Source organism: Scylla paramamosain, unplaced genomic scaffold (assembly GCF_035594125.1).
Source record: "Scylla paramamosain isolate STU-SP2022 unplaced genomic scaffold, ASM3559412v1 Contig50, whole genome shotgun sequence".
NCBI lineage: Eukaryota > Metazoa > Arthropoda > Malacostraca > Decapoda > Portunidae > Scylla > Scylla paramamosain.
The window spans coordinates 500,001-520,000 of record NW_026973715.1 but is presented as its reverse complement, the minus strand read 5'-3'; the positions used below and the strand labels follow the sequence as shown (position 1 = coordinate 520,000).

General features: G+C 40.5%; 1 protein-coding gene and 1 long non-coding RNA gene across 3 annotated transcripts in view; both read right to left on the bottom strand.

Moving 5' to 3' along the window:
* Positions 1 to 10,370, bottom strand: part of LOC135098210 (uncharacterized) — a 15,309-nt gene extending 4,939 nt beyond the window's left edge. Inside the window, exons 1-4 of the mRNA XM_064000452.1 lie at positions 10,320 to 10,370; positions 9,704 to 9,924; positions 4,480 to 4,609; positions 3,186 to 3,250 (exon numbers count right to left, since the gene is read on the bottom strand). Coding sequence (XP_063856522.1) covers positions 3,186 to 3,250; positions 4,480 to 4,609; positions 9,704 to 9,924; positions 10,320 to 10,370 — 467 coding nt within the window. The remainder of the gene's footprint in view (positions 1 to 3,185; positions 3,251 to 4,479; positions 4,610 to 9,703; positions 9,925 to 10,319) is intronic.
* A 75-nt stretch (positions 10,371 to 10,445) lies between these two features.
* LOC135098206 (uncharacterized) overlaps positions 10,446 to 20,000 on the bottom strand; it is a 10,334-nt gene continuing 779 nt past the window's right edge. The window contains exons 2-6 of one of the 2 annotated variants that reach the window (XR_010266671.1): positions 18,629 to 18,801; positions 15,703 to 15,788; positions 12,374 to 12,519; positions 11,484 to 11,577; positions 10,446 to 10,602 (exon numbers count right to left, since the gene is read on the bottom strand). This is a non-coding gene — a long non-coding RNA (uncharacterized LOC135098206). The remainder of the gene's footprint in view (positions 10,603 to 11,483; positions 11,578 to 12,373; positions 12,520 to 15,702; positions 15,789 to 18,628; positions 18,802 to 20,000) is intronic. The other variant, XR_010266672.1, reaches the window with a different exon arrangement.

The window sequence follows — 20,000 nt, the reverse complement described above, 5'->3', positions numbered from 1 at the left end:
CGTAGGAGTGGATAAGACAAGAAGTTTGGTTTAGGTCATTGGAGAATAAAAAGAAGAGCAGTGGTGGCTCGTGACTGTTACTGATTGGGGGGCTGTCTCACATTCAAATAAAATCTTAAATGCTTTTATTGTTATTGTTTAACATACAACTGATTGATAGATTATAAAGATAGATAGATAATTATTTAATTCTTTAGGTCTTATCCTAACAGTAAATGCTTGACTTCCTTAGTGGTGGCTTAGGCTATTTGAAAAGGAAGTCCATTCTCCTGTTCCTGTTTTGTGCAAACAGATCAATAACTTTTTCATTTAAACCTGGCATATTATTCATAGAAATCTTCTCTATTGAAATCATGGCAAGTGCGAGTTCTTTCAATGCAGAAACCATCTTTGCTTCTTGCGCCATTTTGCAAAATACTGCTAGGCCTACATGGGAAAAGAAAAAAAACTATTTTATATGATGTTTCTGTGATTTTACACCATCTATGATAATCAAGATTGAGCACAAGCCATCACTGATTAATAATATTTTAAAATCATCCCTGACAAATTGAAAAACACGATTGAAAATAAGACCGACGCAAGAACACTCACAGTGTGTGAGTGTGGACGCAGTCCACACTCGCCATTCCACCCGGGAAGGCTCCCCCATTTCTCCCCGCTTTCGTATCATTAAATAGTAAATAATTTCCGTACTTCTTCATTGTTTTGCAGTATTTTTTTTTTCATATAAACATGTGAGAATTGGTGTTTTCATGTGAATGATAGTCAAACATAAATAAATTAACATTATTTTCGTGAATCCTAGAAATCCACTGGGGGGGATGCAGTCTCGCAGTCCCTATTGATGAGCCGCCACTGAAGAAGAGAGTGGGTAACAGGACAGAACCCTGAGGAACACCACTGTTAATAGATTTAAGGGAAGAACAGTGACCATCTACCAAAGCAGCAATAGAATGGTCAGAATGGAAACTTGAGATGAAGTTACAGAGAGAAGGATAGAAGCTGTAGGAGGGGATAATTTGGAAATCAAAGCTTTGTGCCAAACTCTATTAAAAGCTTTTGATATGTCCAAGGCAACAACAAAAGTCTCTCCAAAATCTTTAAAAGAGGATGACCAAAACTCAGTAAGGAAAGCCAGAAGATCACCAGGAGAGCGGCCTTGATGGAACCCATACTGGCGATCAGATAGAAGGTTGTGAAGTGATAGATGTTTAAGAATCTTCCTGTTGAGGATAGATTCAAAAACTTTAAATAGGCAGGAAATTAAAGCAATAGGATGGTAGTTTGAGGGATTTGAAGTCACCCTTTTTAGGAACAGGCTGAATGTAGGCAAACTTCCAGCAAGAAGGAAAGGTAGATGTTGACAGACAGAAATGAAAGAGTTTGACTAAGCAAGGTGCAAGCACAGAGGCACAGTTTCGGAGAACAATATGAGGGACCCCATCAGGTCCATAAGCCTTCTGAGGGTTTAGGCCAGCAAAGGCATGGAAAACATCATTGTGAAGAATTTTAATAAGTAGCATGAAGTAGTCAGAGAGTGGAGGAGAGGGAGGAACAAGCCATGAATCATCCAAGGCAGAGTTTTAAGCAAAGGTTTGAGTGAAGAGTTCAGGTTTAGAGATAGATGTGATAGCAGTGGTGCCATCTGGTTGATATAAAGGAGGAAAAGAAGGAGAGGCAAAATTATTGAAGATGTTTTTGGCTAGGTGCCAGAAGTCACAAGGGGAGTTAGATCTTGAAAGATTTTGACACTTTCTATTAATGAAGTAGTTTTTGGCTAGTTGAAGAACAGACTTAGCATGGTTCCGGGCAGAAATATAATGTGAATGAGATTCTGGTGATGGAAGGCTCAAGTACCTTTTGTAGGCTACCTCTCTATCATGTATAGCACAAGAACAAGCTGTGTTAAACCAAGGTTTGGAAGGTAAAGAGTGAGGAATGTACATCTCCATGCCAGACACTATTACCTCTGTTATGTACTCTGCACACAGAGACAGGTCTCTGACACGGAAGCAGTAGTCATTCCAAGGAAAATCAGCAAAATACCTCCTCAGGTCCCTGTAGCTAGCTGAGACAAAATGCTAGAGGCACTTCTACTTATGGGGATGCTGAGGAGGGATTGGAGTGATAGGACAAGATACAGATATGAGATTGTGATTGGAGGAGCCCAACAGAGAAGAGAGGGTGACAGTATAATCAGAAGGTTTAGAGATTAGGAAAAGGTTAATAATGTTGGGCGTATCTCCAAAACAGTTAGGATTATGAGTAGAATGTTGCACCAATTGCTCTAGGTCGTGGAGGATACCAAAGTTGAAGGCTAGTTCACCAGGATGGTCAGTGAAGGGAGATGAAAAGGAAAGCCAAAGCTGGTGGTGAACATTGAAATCTCCAAGAATGGAGACCTCCACAAAAGGGAAGAGTCAGAATGTGCTCCACTTTGAAAGTAGTCAAAGAATTTCTTATAGTCAGAGGAGTTAAGTGAGAGCTATACAGCACAAATACATTTAGTTTGAGAGTGACTCTGTAGTCGTAGCCAGATGGTGGAAAACTTGGAAGATTCAAGAGCATGGGCAAGAGAGCAGGTTAAGTTGTTGCACACATAAATGCAACATCCAGCTTTGGATTGAAAATGAGGATAGAGAAAGTAGGAGAGAACAGAAATGGGGCTAATGTCAGTTACCTTAGACACCTGTGTTTCAGTGAGGAAAAGAAAATGAGGTTTAGTAGAGGAGAGATGGTGTTTTACAGACTGAAAATTAAATCCAAGACTGCGAATGTTGCAGGAGTTAATGAAGAAAAAGTTGAGGGAGGTGTCAAGACACTTATGGTCGATACCAGAAGAGCAGTCTGATCTGGGGACATTTGTGGTCCCCTCCCCCGATGGTGACTCTGAGGCTGGTGTAGGAGTCGCCATGACAATTGAGTGAAGAGTGTGTGTGTAATTAGGTGCTTGTAGTTTTGTATGAAGGAAGAAAGTTGTTTTTAGAGGGCAGGCTGTGACTGCTCCCTTGTGTTGTGAGACACTAAGGGAAACATTCAGTGAGGTCACAGCTGCATTTAATGATAAGTTCACAGCACCCCATCATCCAGTGCTTTAGACCTCACTGGGAGTAATTATCATTTTGGCAGGTGCCTGCTGCCTCCTCCTTGTAACATTCTCTTCTGTTTCTTACTTGGCATACCTCTGGATAACCTCAAAGTGTCCCTCAGCAGTCTTTGCCAGCAGTTTGCCCACAAATGTCTGGCCCTGAGGAGGAGAGAGAAGAGGCTCAGGAAAAAAATACAGTACAGATGCAATTTCTCTCAACTTCTGTGCTTTCTTATGGAAGGATAACAGAGAAGGTATGATTTTACTCCCTTCATCTATCTACTTATCTATACACCAGGCCACCAACCCCAGACAAAGCACCACTCACTCACACACACATCACTCACACTCTTAGGCCCATTGGTCTCTGGTGGGAAGGAACAGTGTTGTGGACCTCCCTACAGCACCCTAGTAACTGTACTTACAAGACTCTGCTATGGTTATGGTCTTCACAGAAGATAGTAACACAATTCCTCTCATAAATTTTATGAGTCGTGTGGATGGTCTGGCACCAGCGTGGCAGTACATACATGCCCTGGCCTCACCTTAGGCCAACTAAGTACTGACTCATTATCCAGTAATTACTATCCCACTCCCTCCCCTCCCACCACTTAGGGGTAACATGCCACACATCTGAAAAAAGTCTCCAAAAATCATGCACACACAAAAAGAACAGATACAGTATATGAAAAACAGCAAAACATAAGGAGTACCACAAGGTGTAATCTAAAGCCTGAGTGTAAACAAGCTATGTCTCAGACACACAGCTCAAACTTTGGCAGATTGTTGCCAAAGTGCTGGATGATTTTTCAGTGTGCACAGACCAATGTTGCTTTTTGCACACATTTTCATTTAAAAAAAGTTAATTACAGTCCCTTAATTAACTTAGTAATTTCACCTTGAAAGCCTCACCATCAAACATTAAGCCAGAATTTTTGTAAACAAACTGAATGAATGTATCATGATAACAGAAATAATATTGTTTTATTACTTCATGCATGTATGCAAAAAATAAACTTGACTCGATTATTCCTGTCTACCCCACCTTTAAAGTCTTGCCATCCAAGCACTGGGCCAGAGTCCTTGTCAACAAACTGAATGCCTCTTGATAACAGAATTAATAGTTTTATTACGCTATCCAAAAAAAATTTAACTTGATTTTGTCATCTCCTCACCTTCAATGCCTTGCCATCAAACTACAATCCAGAATCTTTGTCAACAAACTGAACAATAACAGAAATTATATTGTTTTATTACTCTATAAAAAAAAAAAAAAATCATTCCTGTCTGTCCTCCTCACTTCCTCACATCATGTTAACAAAGATTATATCATTTTATTACTCTTTATATACAACATTTAAGTCAATCATGCCTGTCTGTCTCCTCACCTTGAAAGCCAGGCCATTAAGCACCAAGCCAGAGCCCTTGTCAACAAAGTGAACAGTGATGGCAGTGGGCTGTCTGGCCTGCACTATGCTGGGCTGCTGCAGGACCATTGCTGCACTCGTCTGTGTCAAGCTGAGGGGAGGCCAAAAAGAAGACCAACTATTACATCACTTATGCACTGAGGGGAGACCAAAAGAAGACCAGTTATTAGATTACTTATGTGCTGAGGAGAGACCAAAAGAAGACCAACTATTAGATCACTTATGTGACTCCAATAGTAATTGTATCTTGGTAAAGCTGAGATCCTTTTCTCTCCTTTTTTGGCACGTCAGACTTGTATTTCCCTCAGTAATCCTGTCAGGCTAATCCCTAGAGACACCATTAATGTACCCTGATTAAGTTAAATTTAAAAGAGATAGGAAGGAATTGGTTTTTAAATAGTGGTGGATGAATGGAATGGACTCAGAGAGAGAGAGAGAGAGAGAGAGAGAGAGAGAGAGAGAGAGAGAGAGAGAGAGAGAGAGAGAGAGAGAGAGAGAGAGAGAGAGAGAGAGAGAGAGAGAGAGAGAGAGAGAGAGAGAGAGAGAGAGAGAGAGAGGAGAGAGAGAGGAGAAATTATTGGTGCATCTTTGAGTCCTTTCATGGGAACCCAAAAGGCCTGAAGGTTTACTAAACACACACACACACACACACAACACACACACACACACACTCACACACACACACACACACACACACACAACACACACGCTAAAAATCCAGCCCTCTACGTCGCTGAGAGCTGCCCTAGTAGAAATACCAGTCTGAGAGTTCTACACTGGCTCTACTTATTGCTGTCCCATCTCCAAAAGTGTTTTGCAGAAAGCAGTTAAATTGTTATAATGAGCAGTGAAGAGGGGGACTTCTTCGGTCCCCACTATCATGTTTACCCCAACGGGGATCGTCCTGAAGGGAAGACAGAGAGACTTCTCAGGATTTGGGAAAGAGAACTGAAGGGTCGGGAAAGCAATGATGAGAAGGAAAATTATCACAGTGGAAACTGAAATGAAGGAAATGAAGGATAGACTTGAGAAGATGGAAAAGATGGTTGAGACTTTGATCACCAAGGAAGGGGGGTGTGGAAAGGTGTCATACGACGATCTACATACTCGTAAAAAAACAAACGTTATAAGAAAAAAAAGCAATGGAATATGAAGGGAAAGTGGAAGAGTTAAACGTAAAACAGGAATATTGGAAGAAAGAACAAGAGGAAGAAAAGACTGATTTTAGGGAAATTGTGGAGGAACAAACAAAGGCAAAACAACACAAAGCTAACAGAAAAAGTTGTTCAAGTTATAAAACAGAAAGAAAACTTGGTGAGAGAAACTGAGGATAAGAAAAAAAACTTGTGGTATTCGGTCTGAAGGAAGAGTATACACCTCAGTGGACTGAAAGAGAAAAGAAGGAAAAGATATGTTGTGGAAAAATTAGTGGGGACATTACAAGAAGAAAAAGAGCTCACTGGAGAGATCAAAGAAATTAAAAGAGGAGAAACCGGACATCATGGGAATTGTTGAAATTAAATTGGCAAGTGAAGGGATATATCAAATATTGGTGAAGGAAAATATAACCTCTGGATGAGAAATAGAAAAAAATAAACAAGGGAGGAGGTGTGATGCTTCTAATTAGGAAGGATTTATTAGTGGAATCTGTCACATATGGGGTGGAGGAGGCAGAAGTATTGAAAATAAACTTCAGACAGAATACTGTAAGATACTGTAACATTGTGGTGACTTATGTTCTCCCCTATTCCAACTCTTGGAGAGAGGATGAATAAAACAAAATGCTTGAGGACACAAGGACACATTTGGCAGAGTTATTTTGAGGAAAATGCTGATATACTCCTGATGGGGGACTTTAACTGTAAAGAGATATCTAGGGAGAATTGGACCACGGAAGGCAGTGAGCCATCATGGGAGGAACAAGCTACTAGACCTGGCTATTGAAAATTTCCTGACACAATGGGTTACAGATGACACAAGATTTAGATGAAGATGAAGCACCTTCAAGGCTTGATCTAATTTCCACCAAGAAACAAGAAATAGTAGAAGACCTTAAATACATAAACCCAATAGGAAAAAGTGATCATGTGCTGATTCAGTTCACAGCTATGGATAATAACCTCAGTATAAGAAAAGAGGACCACAGAAGAGAATGGCTAAACTACAGCAAGACTAACTTTGGACAACTTAGGAAGTATTTCAGTGAAGTGAATTGGAACATAGGAAAAGTGGACAGCTTTCCTGGACATTCATAATAAGGGAGTAGAGAAATGGGTACCCAAAAGATCAACAGAGAACCTTTTCAAAAAGGATTGGTACAACAGATGTGCAACAGCTAGATTGGAGAGAAAAAGCATGGAACAAGTGGAAGAAAAACAGGAGACTGGACCTGTGGAACAATTATATAAGGAAGAGGAACGAATATGTCAAAACTCACAGAGATGAGCAGAAAAATTTGGAAAGGAATGTTGTGGAGAAATGTAAAGACCAACCAAAATTATTTTATAAATTCATTAATGGAAAATTAAAGAATAAAGATGAAATAAAGCACAGTAAAAGCTGGGAGAAGAGACAGTGGATAACCCAGAAGAGGTAGCTGAAGTGTTTAACAGATACTTCCACTCTGTGTCTGCTAAGGAAAATGATTTCAGAGATGAGAGGACAGCATTAGAAAAAGGGACCAACCTAAAGGAGATTAAAACATCAGTAGATGAAGTAAAGAATATGTTGGAAGACCTGGATGTAAGGAAAGCAATGGGTCCTGATGGTGTCTCCAGTTGGATTTTTTAAAGAGTGTAGTTCACAATTAGTCTCAGCGTTTGCACAAATATAATTAGCACCACCCTGGTAAAAGGTAGAGTACTCATAGATTGGAAATGGGCGGATATTACCCCAATTCACAAGACTGGAAGCAAAGAAGGATCCATTAAATTATAGACCTGTACTGTTCACAAGTGTGGTGGTGAAGATTTGTGAAAAGATTATCAAGAACAGATGGGTGAAATACCTAGAAGACAACAAGGTGATAACAGAGAAACAGTTTGGTTTCAGAAAAGGAAGATCTTGTGTTTACAAATCTGATAAGTTTCTACTCAAGAGTAATAGATATAGTGCCAGGGAGAGATGGATGGGCCGACTGCATATACTTAGATCTGAGAAAAGCATTCCATAAAGTTCCACACAGAAGACTAATATGGAAATTGGAAAAACTGAGGGACTCGGTGGATCACTGTTAAAGTGGATGACTGACTTTTTGACAAACAGAGAAATGAGGACAGCAATTAAAGGCAGCAGGTTGAACTGGAGAATGGTAACAAGTGGAGTCCAACAAGGTTCAGTACTTGCACATATTTTGTTTCACAGTTTATGTAAACGAAGTGACAGAAGGTGTAGAAAGTTACATGAACCTTTTCACTCATGATGCTAAGATTATGAGGAAAGTAACAAATGAAGAGGATTGCAATGCTTTAAATCAGGACTTAATTAAGATTAATGAAGGGTTAATGAGGTGGAACATGGAGTTTAATGCTAAAAAATGTAGTGTGATGAGGTTTGGAAAAAGTGCGAAAAGACCAATTGGCAACTATTACTTAGGGAATGAGGAAATCTCTATAAGATCAGAAGAAAAAGACCTAGGAGTAATTATTACTGATAATTTATCATTTGGGAAGCACATAAACAAAAATTATAGGAGAAACATATAAACTGCTGAAAAACATCAAGATAGCATTCTCCTATATTGATGAAGATATGATAAAAAAAAAATGATACCAACGATGATATGTCCGAGATTGGAGTACACAGCATCAGTGTTGTCGAAGTTTGAAAAAGGATACAAGAAAGTTAGAAAGAATTCAGAGAGCTGCAACTAAAATCCCTGCAAGCTTAAGAGAGTATAGTTATGAGGAAAGGTTGAAGAGATTGGGCCTGACTACACTAGAAAAAAAGAGGGAGAGAGGGTGATTTGATAGCTATATATAAAATACTGGAAAGAATGGAAAAGTTGGACAGAGAAGACCTCTTGATACCAGATACGAGAGACACAAGAAGACATGGAAGGAGACTGAAAAGGAGTATTTGCAGAAGAGACATCAAGAAACATAGCTTCCCCACACAGAAGTATAACAGTGTGGAATGAACTTAAAGATGAGACTGTGTGTGCAAAGACAATTCATAAATTTAAAGAAAATCTAAATAAAAATCGATATGGAGATGGGACGGCACGAGCCTAGTGTGGCTCGTCCTGTATTTCACAACTAGGTAAATACAACTAGGTAACACACACACACACACCACACACACACACACACACACACACACACACACACGACACACATATACACACACACACACACATACACACACACACACACACACATACACACAAGGACTGAATGAATACAGAGGTGGGATAAGGAATGTAGCCCAGCCCCTGTATATCACAAGTAGAAAAACAAAGGTGAGAGAGGCAAGAAATGTACATAAACTGATGGATGAATAAAGGAGACAGAACCAGAGGTGTGTAGCTTAGGCCCCTGTATACTACAACTACACACACACCTCTGTATCCAGCACAGTAAAGGACAGCTGCATTTCAAACACTGTGTACTGCACCGCACTGCTGGACACACCACTCAGCACCAATGTCACTGGATGGCTTGGCATACTCAGTCACTGCCAGGCTCTCCTTGATCTTCTCCTTGATCTCACCTGCACATTTTCTTCACTAAATTTAATCTGTCATTTGCTATTTCCTGTAAGGATCTGACTGCATACAATGTACACAAAAATGTATCACTTAATGCTACGCAGCACCACGCGAGTACGTAGCGAGCCAAGGAGGGGAGGAAGGAGGCGGAGGCACACCCAGGCAAGCGGCTCCCGCAACTCACAACTTAGCTACACATTAATTTCTCACAAAATAAAACAAAACACAGCATATGTGTATGGGGTATGTTTCAACTTAGAATTACTTGAACTATCATACCTAGTGTACCTAAACTTGCAGGACACCCTGTAAAAACTAAGAAAAACACAACAATCTACTGCTAAAACACAGGGCATTACAAGCTTAATTCCTATACAGTTATTTCCAATAGTCAGGATAAAGTCAGGTTACACTGGTTTAGGCAACATAAGACTAGATTCACATGCATACACGTGCAGGCACACTATATGTACACACCAGCATATGTGAGGAACTGGGTACAGCCTGTCCTGGGAGTCCACGTACATTCCTATCTTGGTCACTTCAGACGCGCCTCTTCCAGTAACACAGACAGTGGCATTCATGGGGCCGACCAGCTTACCCTTGGAGCGACAAGTAACCTTCTCCCTTGTCAGTGTGTCACAGAGCTCCAGGTTGTCGTCCACTATATGCACAGGGGACGCCGTCCAACAAAGGCCCTGTTATGAGAGTTAAGGATGTGAGGTAAGGGCTACAGCTTGAAATGTGCATTCCCCAATATTCCAGTGCCTTTTTCTTTATTAACAGGCTCTAATAGTGTTTGGAGCTCCCCTGACTGGAGTGGTAATTTAAAAGGCTTTAGTGGATGTTATCAGGGTTTTCAAGGGCATTTACATGATTCAAGTAATGGTTTAATAAGGTTAGTAATAGGTTAACAGACTTTAATGGATGTTACCAGGGTTTTCAAGGGTGTTTTTATGATCAAGTAATGGTTTAATAATGCTAGTGACAGTTTAACAAGTTTCAGTGGATGTTGTTAGGGTTTGCAAGTATGTCTCTGTGATTCAAGTAAAAGGGTTAGTCTCTGTAATTCAAGTAAAAGAGTTAATGATACTTTAACAGGTTTTAGCGGACATTGTTTATGGGTTTGCAAGGGTGTTTTCATGATTCCAGTAACAGATTAAGGAAGGACAGTGACTAATACTAAACTAAAAACTCCAAAACACAACACATACTTGGTAAGAACACTCCCACTCTTAGCTTCATTGGAGACAAAATCAGTGGTCAAGCTTGCAGTGTTTGCTGTTGTGGAAACTGCCATGAAGATCGAAAAGAGAGCCTGGCAATGACCAATGAGGAGCTACTGTCTCAATGGTAGGTGACCTTGCCCAGCCATACTAGGGAGGAGAGTGACACAATGCAGGGAGATAAGAGAAACATGTAGAACTGGGAGAGAAAGGGAGGAGGAGATGTGTATGAGTGCAATACATGCTCTGGGTGTAAGGGGATGACCTCTAATGAATGGGAGAAGGGAATGGTGCTGGAGAGAGAGAGAGAGAGAGAGAGAGAGAGAGAGAGAGAGAGAGAGAGAGAGAGAGAGAGAGAGAGAGAGAGAGAGAGAGAGAGAGAGAGAGGAGAGAGAGAGAGGAGAGAGAGAGAGAGAGAGAGAGGAGAGAGAGAGGAGAGAGAGAGAGAGAGAGAGAGAGAGAGGAGAGAGAGAGAGAGAGAGAGAGAGAGAGAGATGAGAGGAGGAAGAGAAGAGATACGTGGGGAGACGAATGCTGAGAGAGAAAGAGATGAGAGAAGGAAAGAGTTGGTGTACAAATCTGGCTGTTGTAGCTGCCCAAGCTGAATAAAGAGATACAAGTTAATGGTATTTTCAAAGGACACATACCACTTAAAGTTCAAAGAAGGGATGGATGCTGGAGATTATTTCATGTTTTACTATTTTTTATTTTAGCTTAGTGAAATGAAATTACTACGGCTTATTTGAATGAAGGAAAAATGTCTCTGGAAGGGCTTGTGTCAGTGAGTAAATGATTCACACACACACACACACACACACCACACACACACCACACACACACACACACACACACACACACACACACACACACACACCACGGACTTAATCACTTTATATAGCTAAAATATACATGTGACACAAATGTACAGGTAATGATTCTCTCTCTCTCTCTCTCTCTCTCTCTCTCTCTCTCTCTCTCTCTCTCTCTCTCTCTCTCTCTCTCTCTCTCTCTCTCTCTCTCTCCCAACCTACCAGTACAGAGTGTGAGGGGTCTGGCACACACACCCCATCCACACACACAACAATGCTGTACACTCGGGGAGCCTTGGAGTCTGCACTGCACTGCCTGAGGTGAAAGAGAACAAGAATGACAGAAAAAATACTGGTTCATATTTACTGCAGTTCATTGCCATACACAGAAGTACAGTACAGATCAGCCTGGTTAGTGAGTGAATGTAGGTGGGTGCTGTTCATGGATATAATATTTTGATATCTTGTTGTGGAGTCTCTTTATGCATTATTGCCCCTGTTTATCAGCTTCTGTGCATGTCTTTATTTATAATCTCTCTCTCTCTCTCTCTCTCTCTCTCTCTCTCTCTCTCTCTCTCTCTGTCTGTCTGTCTGTCTGTCTTAAAAACTCCAGTCAACTCCCAGTGCCTTCCCAAACTTCCCCACTGCTTCCCCAAACTCCCCACTTGCCTTCCCAAACTCTCCACTGACTTGCCAAACCCCCCATTGCCTTCCCAAACTCCCCACACCCTCCCCAAACTCCCCACTGTTTTCCAAGACTCTCCACTGCCTTCCCAAACTCCCCATTGCCTTCCCAAACTCCCTATTAGCTCCCCAAACTCCCCACTGCCTTCCAAGACTCTCCAGTAGAAGAAATAAATGAAAAGAATGTAAGACATGAGTAGGTGCCAAGATTACAATTACTAGGGACACAAAAAGACAAAAAGAGAAAGAAGAGGTACTGTTTTATTATTGGTGGTGGTAGTGGTGGTGGTGGTGGTAGAGAATAAGAACAAAACATAGGAAATTGTGCTTTAGAAGTATATACACTTCCTACATTATTCACCATGTTGGCATAATAATCTTTTGGCACTCACCCACAAATTGTTATGACCCGCCAGCCAGCAACTCACCACAACTCACCCACTGGCGCAGGCAATCCTATCCTTGGTGGTCAGGTAGGCAATCACTCTGCATTCAATCTCCTCCTCCTTATTCACCAAGAACACCTAATTGCCTTTTGAGGGATTGAAGTAGCTGAACTGCTCCTCACTGAAGCCTGCAGGGGAGATTGTGCCTTAGTGGTGGTGGTGGTGGTGGTGGTGGTGGTAGACAAGAAGACAAATAATAAATACTGATTTAGTGGTGATAGTGGTGGGTGGTGGTAGTAACAGTGATAGTAGAAGGGGTAGTAGTAGTAGTAGTAGTAGTAGTAGTAGTAGTAGTAGTAGTAGTAGTAGTAGTAGTAGTAGTAGTAGTAGTAGTAGTAGTAGTAGTAGTAGTAGTAGTAGCAGTAGTTGCTGTGTTACTACCTACTACTAGAAGCAGTAGTAGTAGTAGTAGTAGTAGTAGTAGTAGTAGTAGTAGTAGTAGTAGTAGTAGTAGTGGTAGTGGTAGTAGTAGTAGTAATAGTAATAGTAGTAGTAGTAGTAGTAGTAGTAGTGTAGTAGTAGTAGTAGTAGTAGTAGTAGTAGTAGTAGTAGTAGTAGTAGTAGTAGTAGTAGTAGCAGTAGTAGTAGTAGTGTTGATGGTGTTGGTGGTGTTGGTGGTGGTGGTGGTGGTGGTAGTAGTAGTAGTAGTAGTAGTAGTAGTAGTAGTAGTAGTAGTAGTAGTAGTAGTAGTAGTAGTAGTAGTAGTAGTAGTAGTGGTGGTGGTGGTGGTGGTGGTGGTGGTGTGGTGGTGGTGGTGGTGGTGGTGGTGGTGGTAGTATTAGTATTATTATTATTATTATTATTATTAGTAGTAGTAGTAGTAGTAGTAGTAGTAGTAGTAGTAGTAGCAGTAGCAGTAGTAGCAGTAGTACTAGTGGTAATAGTAGTAGTAGTAGTAGTAGTAGTAGTAGTAGTAGTAGTAGTAGTAGTAGTAGTAGTAGTAGCAGTAGCAGTAGTAGTAGTAGTAGTAACAGTAGTAGCAGTAGTAGTAGTATGACTCATGACATTTCCTTTACCATACCTAGGGCCAGTAGTGACAGGAAATGTGCATTTACCTAGCTATGTTTTACAGGAAAAGAGGTATGCTCGTGCTGTCCTGTCTCCATATCTATAAGCATCCAGCTTAACTTTAAATTCATGAATATTTGTTGCTTGTATCACCGTTTCATTTAAGTTGTTCCATATTTCTATGCTTCTATTTGGGAAACCATATTTCTTGATATCTCTTCTACTTGCTTTTTTCCTCAATTTTACTCCAAGTCCTCTTGTATCTCTTGAGTCCCACACAAATAAGTCTTCTTTGTCAACTTGATCCTTACCTATTAAAGCTCTGTATATAGCAATCAGGTTCCCTCTTTCTCTTCTCTCTTGTAATGATGGAAGCTTCAATCTCCTTAATCTTTCTTCATAGGTTAAATCTCTCAAACTTGGTACCAATTTGGTTGCAGTTCTTTGGATCCTTTCAATTTTCCTTATTTCCTTTTTATTATGGGGTGGACCAAACAATTGTGGCATATTCCAGGGTTTGGTTGATGAATCACATATTCCATCAACTTTCTCATCATCTCTTCATCCATGTGTGCAAATGCCCCTTTCACCTTTTTTAATAACTCATAGGTTTCCCAAACTATTTTGTTTACATGTTTTTCAGGTGATAAATTATCTTATTGTAATTCTCAAATCTTTTTCTTGTTTGGTTTTCTTAATTTCCACTTCTCCCATGGTGTACGAACTTGTCAATCTTCTTTTGCTTTTTTCCTAATTCCATCACCTTGCATTTCTTTGCATTGAATTCCATTTCCCATTTCTTACTCCATTTATATATCTTATTTAGATCTTTCTGTAATATTTCACAATCCATATTGTTTTCCACTCTTTTCAATAATTTTGCATCATCTGCAAACAGACTTATATAACTGTCAACCTCATTCACTATATTGTTGACATACACCAGAAACATTACAGGGGCTAAGACTGTCCCCTGTGGTACTCCACTTGTAACTCTATACCATTCTGATTTTTCTCCCTTTATTACTGTTCTCATTTCTCCTGTCCCTCAAGTCTGTAATCCAATTCAGTGTGTTGCCTTGCAAACCCCTTATATTTTGAATTTTCTATACCAGTCTCTGGTGTGGTACCTTATCAAATGTTTTTTTTAGGTCTAAATAAAACAGTCTGTCCATCCCTCTCTCTCTTGAATTATATCAATCACTCTACCATAAAAGCTCACTAAATTTGTGACACAAGACCTTCCACTTCTGAAGCCAAACTGTCTGTCAGTCAATGTTTGTGTTTCTTCTAAATATTCTATCCATCTGTTTTTAACTATTCTTTCCACTATTTTTTGCCACTACACTTGTTAGGAACAGTTCTGTAATTCAATGGATCTTCTTTATTACCTCTTAAAAATGGGCACAATATTGGCTCTCTTCCATTCTAGAGGGATTTTTCCTTCCTTAAAAGAATATACTATGGTATTGTGTATACTCCCTGCCAGTTGTTCACAACATTCCTTAAGTATCCAGTTGGACACTCCATCCGGTCCTTGAGCCTTACTTGCATCCAAATCTTTCATTATGTTCTTAATTTCACTTACGTCCACCTGTATCTCTCTCATCACACTGTGTCTGTGCCATGCTCTTTCTCCTTCAAATTTGCTTTCTTTGGTGAATACTGACTGGAAGCACTTGTTCATTAATTCCGCTTGTAACCGTGTATCTTCAAATGTAACGTCATCTTCCCATTCACATGTCTGAAGAATAACTTTGGCTCATCTTTGTACTTGTTAACTATATCTTTCTCATAATTCCTTTCTTCTTCTCTAAGGATTCTGATATATTTGTTTCTTGCCTCCTTGAATTCTTTCCATTTCTCACTTCCTCCTTTTTTCTACATCTATTCTATCCTCTTGTGTCCATGCATTCGTCTTTGGGGGTACCTAAGCTAGTGCAAAATCTCTTCTTCCTTCTCCCTTCCTTTTTGTTTGAATTATAATTACTTTCTGCCCATTCCTTCTCCCATTTCAACATCTTCTGTGTGTGTGTGTGTGTGTGTGTGTGTGTGTGTGTGTGTGTGTGTGTGTGTGTGTGTGTGTGTGTAAGAGAGAGAGAGAGAGAGAGAGAGAGTGAGAGAGAGAGGAGAGGAGAGAGAGAGGAGAGAGAGGAGAGAGAGAGAGAGAGAGAGAGAGAGAGAGAGAGAGAGAGAGAGAGAGAGAGAGAGAGAGAGAGAGAGAGAGAGAGAGAGAGAGAGAGAGAGAGAGAGAGAAAGGTGACAGGACACTAAGGCACAATATGCACAAAGCACACACTGACCTGACCCTCTGATGTGCAAGGTCATGCCGCCCCGTCACTCAGCACACTGGGGCTTCTGCCAATAATGGATGCCCCCAAGGCTGTCCCTGAGAGGTCATAACAGGTTACATAAGAGGTGACATATAAGAAGTCATACAATTATGAACAAATTTACAAGTTTATAGTAAAAATTTTCAGATGTTTTTAAGTGTGTGTGTGTGTGTGTGTGTGTGTGTGTGTGTGTGTGTGTGTGTGTGTGTGTGTGTGTGTGTGTGTGTGTGTGTGTGTGTGTGTGTGTGTGTGTGTGTGTTTCCAGATTTCTGCAGTACTTTGCAGGAAACTGTTCTTCTTAATATCATCCTACACACACCCTTCTTCTTCATCTTCTCATGTCCTCTCGTGCTTCTAAAGTCTCTCACGACCAAATTACTCTGGTCCAATTTTTCACAGTCTGACAAAATCCAATATAAGGCCATCAGATCACCTCTCTCTCTTCTCTTCCAAGGGTGGGTAGGTTTAGTTTTAGTCTCTCTTCATATGATAAGTCTGATAGGGGTCAGAGGCAACTTTGTCGCTGCTCATTGTATTCTTTCTAATTTCTTTATGTCCCTTTTAGTGCTGGGAGACCACATCACTGCTGCATATTTCAAACTAGGTCTTATCATTGTCAGTTACATCCCTAATCATCTCTTCATCCAGATAGTTGAACGTTGTTCTTATGTTTCTAACCAGATTTTATGTTTCCCCGTCTTTCTTCTTACATGTACCTCTGAGGACAACTTATCAATGACAGTAATTCCAAGGTCTTTCTCTTCACTCTTCGTTTTTATTTCCTCATTACCCAATTTATAACTGAAGACTGGCATCACACAACTATGCCCAAACATTCAACACTCCACATTTTTTTATGTTAAACTCCATTTTCCAAGTGTCACTCCAATCCCAAATCACATTCAGATCTCCCTGTAGAGCTTCACAATCCTCTGTCCTCTCCACTTTTCCCATCAATTTTGCATCATCAGCAAATAGACTCATGTAACTATTCACCCCTTCCATCACATCATTCACACATGTAGCAAACATGACTGGTGGTAGTACTGAACCCTGCAGAACACCACTAATTACCTCTCTCCATGATGACTTTTTATCTTTGACCACTGCTCTCATTTCCCTTCCTCTCAGAAAGTCACTGATCCAATGTAGGAGTGCTCCTCTCAGCCCACCAGACATTTCTCATTTCCACAACAGTCTGCTGTGAGGCACCTTATCAAAATAAACACAATCTGCCCATCCTTCTCTTTCTTGTACCATATCTATGACTGGAGTAGAAGCATCTTAAATTTGTTATACATGACCTTCCTTTCCTAAATCTGAATTGTCTGTCTGTTAATATTTCTCTTTTTTCCAGATATTCACTCCATCTTTGCTTCACTATTCTTTGGCACAATTTTGCCACTACACTTGTTAATGATGCTGGTCTATAATTAAATGGTTCTTCTTTGCTTCCACTCTTATATATGGGGACTATACCTGTTTTTTTTCCAATGTTGGGCACCACTCCTTCCCTTAATGAAGTTATGATGAGTTTGTAAATCATGTGTGCAGGTTGATCTCTGCATTCCTTCACCACCCAATCAGACACTCCATCAGGTCCCTGTGCCTTCCTCACATCCAAGTCTTCCATCATTATTCTTACCTCATCCACTGTTACCTCAATCTCACTCACTCTTCTACTCTCACATCTGCCGTCACCGGTCTACCAAATGTTCCCTCTCCAGTGAAGACACTGAAAGAAGTCATTCAAAACCTCTGCAATTTGTGCTTCTTCTTCAACATGTTTGCCATTTATTTTCAGTTTGTTGAACCCATTCTTATTCTTCATTTTACTGTTCTATAGAACATCCTTGGTTCATCCTTACATATGTCTATAATATCTTTTCATGAATTCTTTATTTCTTCCCTCCTTAGAGTGTTCATTTCTCTCCCTTTTATATGTTGACTCCACTCACACTCACTTACATACTGCTCATCTACCCTCCCTCCCTCCTTGTCTTCCTCCTCCTCCCTTTCTGCCATCTCTCCCATAACTCCTCTGCTTTTCCTTCCTTCTCCCTTGTCTCCATATCTCCACTTACCTCTTTCTCTTTCTCTTCTCTCTCCCTAACCCAGCCACTCTCTCTCTCTCTCTCTCTCTCTCTCTCTCTCTCTCTCTCTCTCTCTCTCTCTCTCTCTCTCTCTCTCTCTCACACACACACACACACACACACACACACACACACACCTTTTTTCCATCTGGTTTCTTCTGCATCATGAAAACCACATCCTTCTGATATTAGTACTTAATTCTCCTCAGAGCCACCACCACCACCACCACCACCACCACTGCCACAACCACTATCATTATTTTCACCTTTATCTTTACTCAGGTGGTGTTGTTGTGGTCTCCAGGGGCATTTTCATGACTGACAATGCAAGGATTTTGCAAGAGAGAAAGAAAATGCCCCATGAGAATTTTGGTGATCATCTGTATGGCCTTTGAAAATGTTTTTTTAATGAGAAAGCAAAGCATTAAGAATACAAACAAGATAGAATTAAGCTAACACAGGAAGCTGGTAAGTTAGTTTGTTGTATACTAAATGCAAGGTCTTGTTTCTGGAAAGTTGTGCTTCAGGTTCAATCCAGTGACTGTCAAGATTAACACATCTTCCTCATAAAACTTTTCCTACAGTGCAGTATACTATAATAGACACAAACACATACAAAAATAAATATTACTACTACTACTTTTCTCCTGTAAGAAGGCCACTGGCCAGGGGCAACAAAAATTTTGAATAAAAAAAGAAAAAAAAAAGCCCGTTTTACTACTACTCCAGTAGTAGTAAAACTATATAGACTACAGACAAATGAGTAGTAAATACAACATTAAATCAATCCTTTAGGACCAAACCTAGGCATGTTAATACATCACTGGAATTCTGTCTGCTGCTAATCCCATCATACAGAATCCATTAGCTATTTGTGGTGGGTTCCCACGGCAGAGGCTTCACGCAGCAGCAGCACCACCACACAAGTAGCAGGCACACGCACCACACTCAGCCAGGAATGTACTTTCCAAGGCAACTGTGGATAATGAATAAAGAAAAAATAATAATTAGCCTTGAATTGATTTTCCAGAGCACCTGTGAACAGAGAAGAAATGAATAGAATAGTAAATACTTCAGAACAGTAAATGTGGCTACATTTCAACATATTTTTTACCTGGCTGGTCTCACAAGAGAGAACCCCTTCAGGGCCAGTTCAGGGGTCAGCTCACCAGCACTATCAAAATGACACCAAAGTCTGTACATGCTTATCTAACTGCCTGGCAAGTGTGCCATCAGCCCAAGACAAATAATAAATCTGACTAGCAGCACAGCGTATATGTCACCAGCAAGAATCAAACAGATGTACACCTGAGAAGTTGGACAAACTGTACCTAAAACCATCAACAGAATTAGATTCAGGCACACTGTTAGCAAGAAAATTCCAGATTCTCATCACTCAGAAAAATGTGTGCCTGGCATCACAACAACTATAAGGAATGCTGACAGAAGTGGCTGAGATGAACAGGTCTGCTGCATTAACTGTATGGACGGCCTCTAGTGCTGACAGCAGTGGCCGAGGTGTACAAGTCTGTTGCATTAACTGTATGGATGGTCTCTAGTGCTGACAGTAGTGGCTGAGATGAACAAGTCTGTTGCATTAACTGTATGGATGGTCTCTAGTGCTGATAGAAGTAGCTGAGATGAACAAGTCTGTTGCATTAACTGTATGGATGGCCTCTAGTGCTGACACAAGGGGGCTGAGATGAACAGTAATTGGGGAGAGTCCATGAAAATATCTTCCAAATTTAATAATAAGATCAACCCATAATAGTTTCTCCCTTTGAGTGAATAAAAGTTCAAGGCCTTGAAATGCTGAACGGAAGACATGTTCTCAAATCCTTGAATTCTTTTCGCCCACTGTCTCTTACCTGACTCCAATAGTCTGAGGTGAGAGACACAATCAGTATTCCTGGCAGCAGAATAAGCATGACAGGCTTGAGAGAAACCACAGATGACGTTTACTAGCCAATACCATCCCAGCCACCATCTAACTCACACCTAGCACAAGGAGGGATCTCAGAAGTAGCAGAGAGAGAGAGAGAGAGAGAGAGAGAGAGAGAGAGAGAGAGAGAGAGAGAGAGAGAGAGAGAGAGAGAGAGAGAGAGAGAGAGAGAGAGAGAGAGAGAGAGAGAGAGAGAGAGAACAACAAAGAAAAGTTAATTACCAAACAAGACA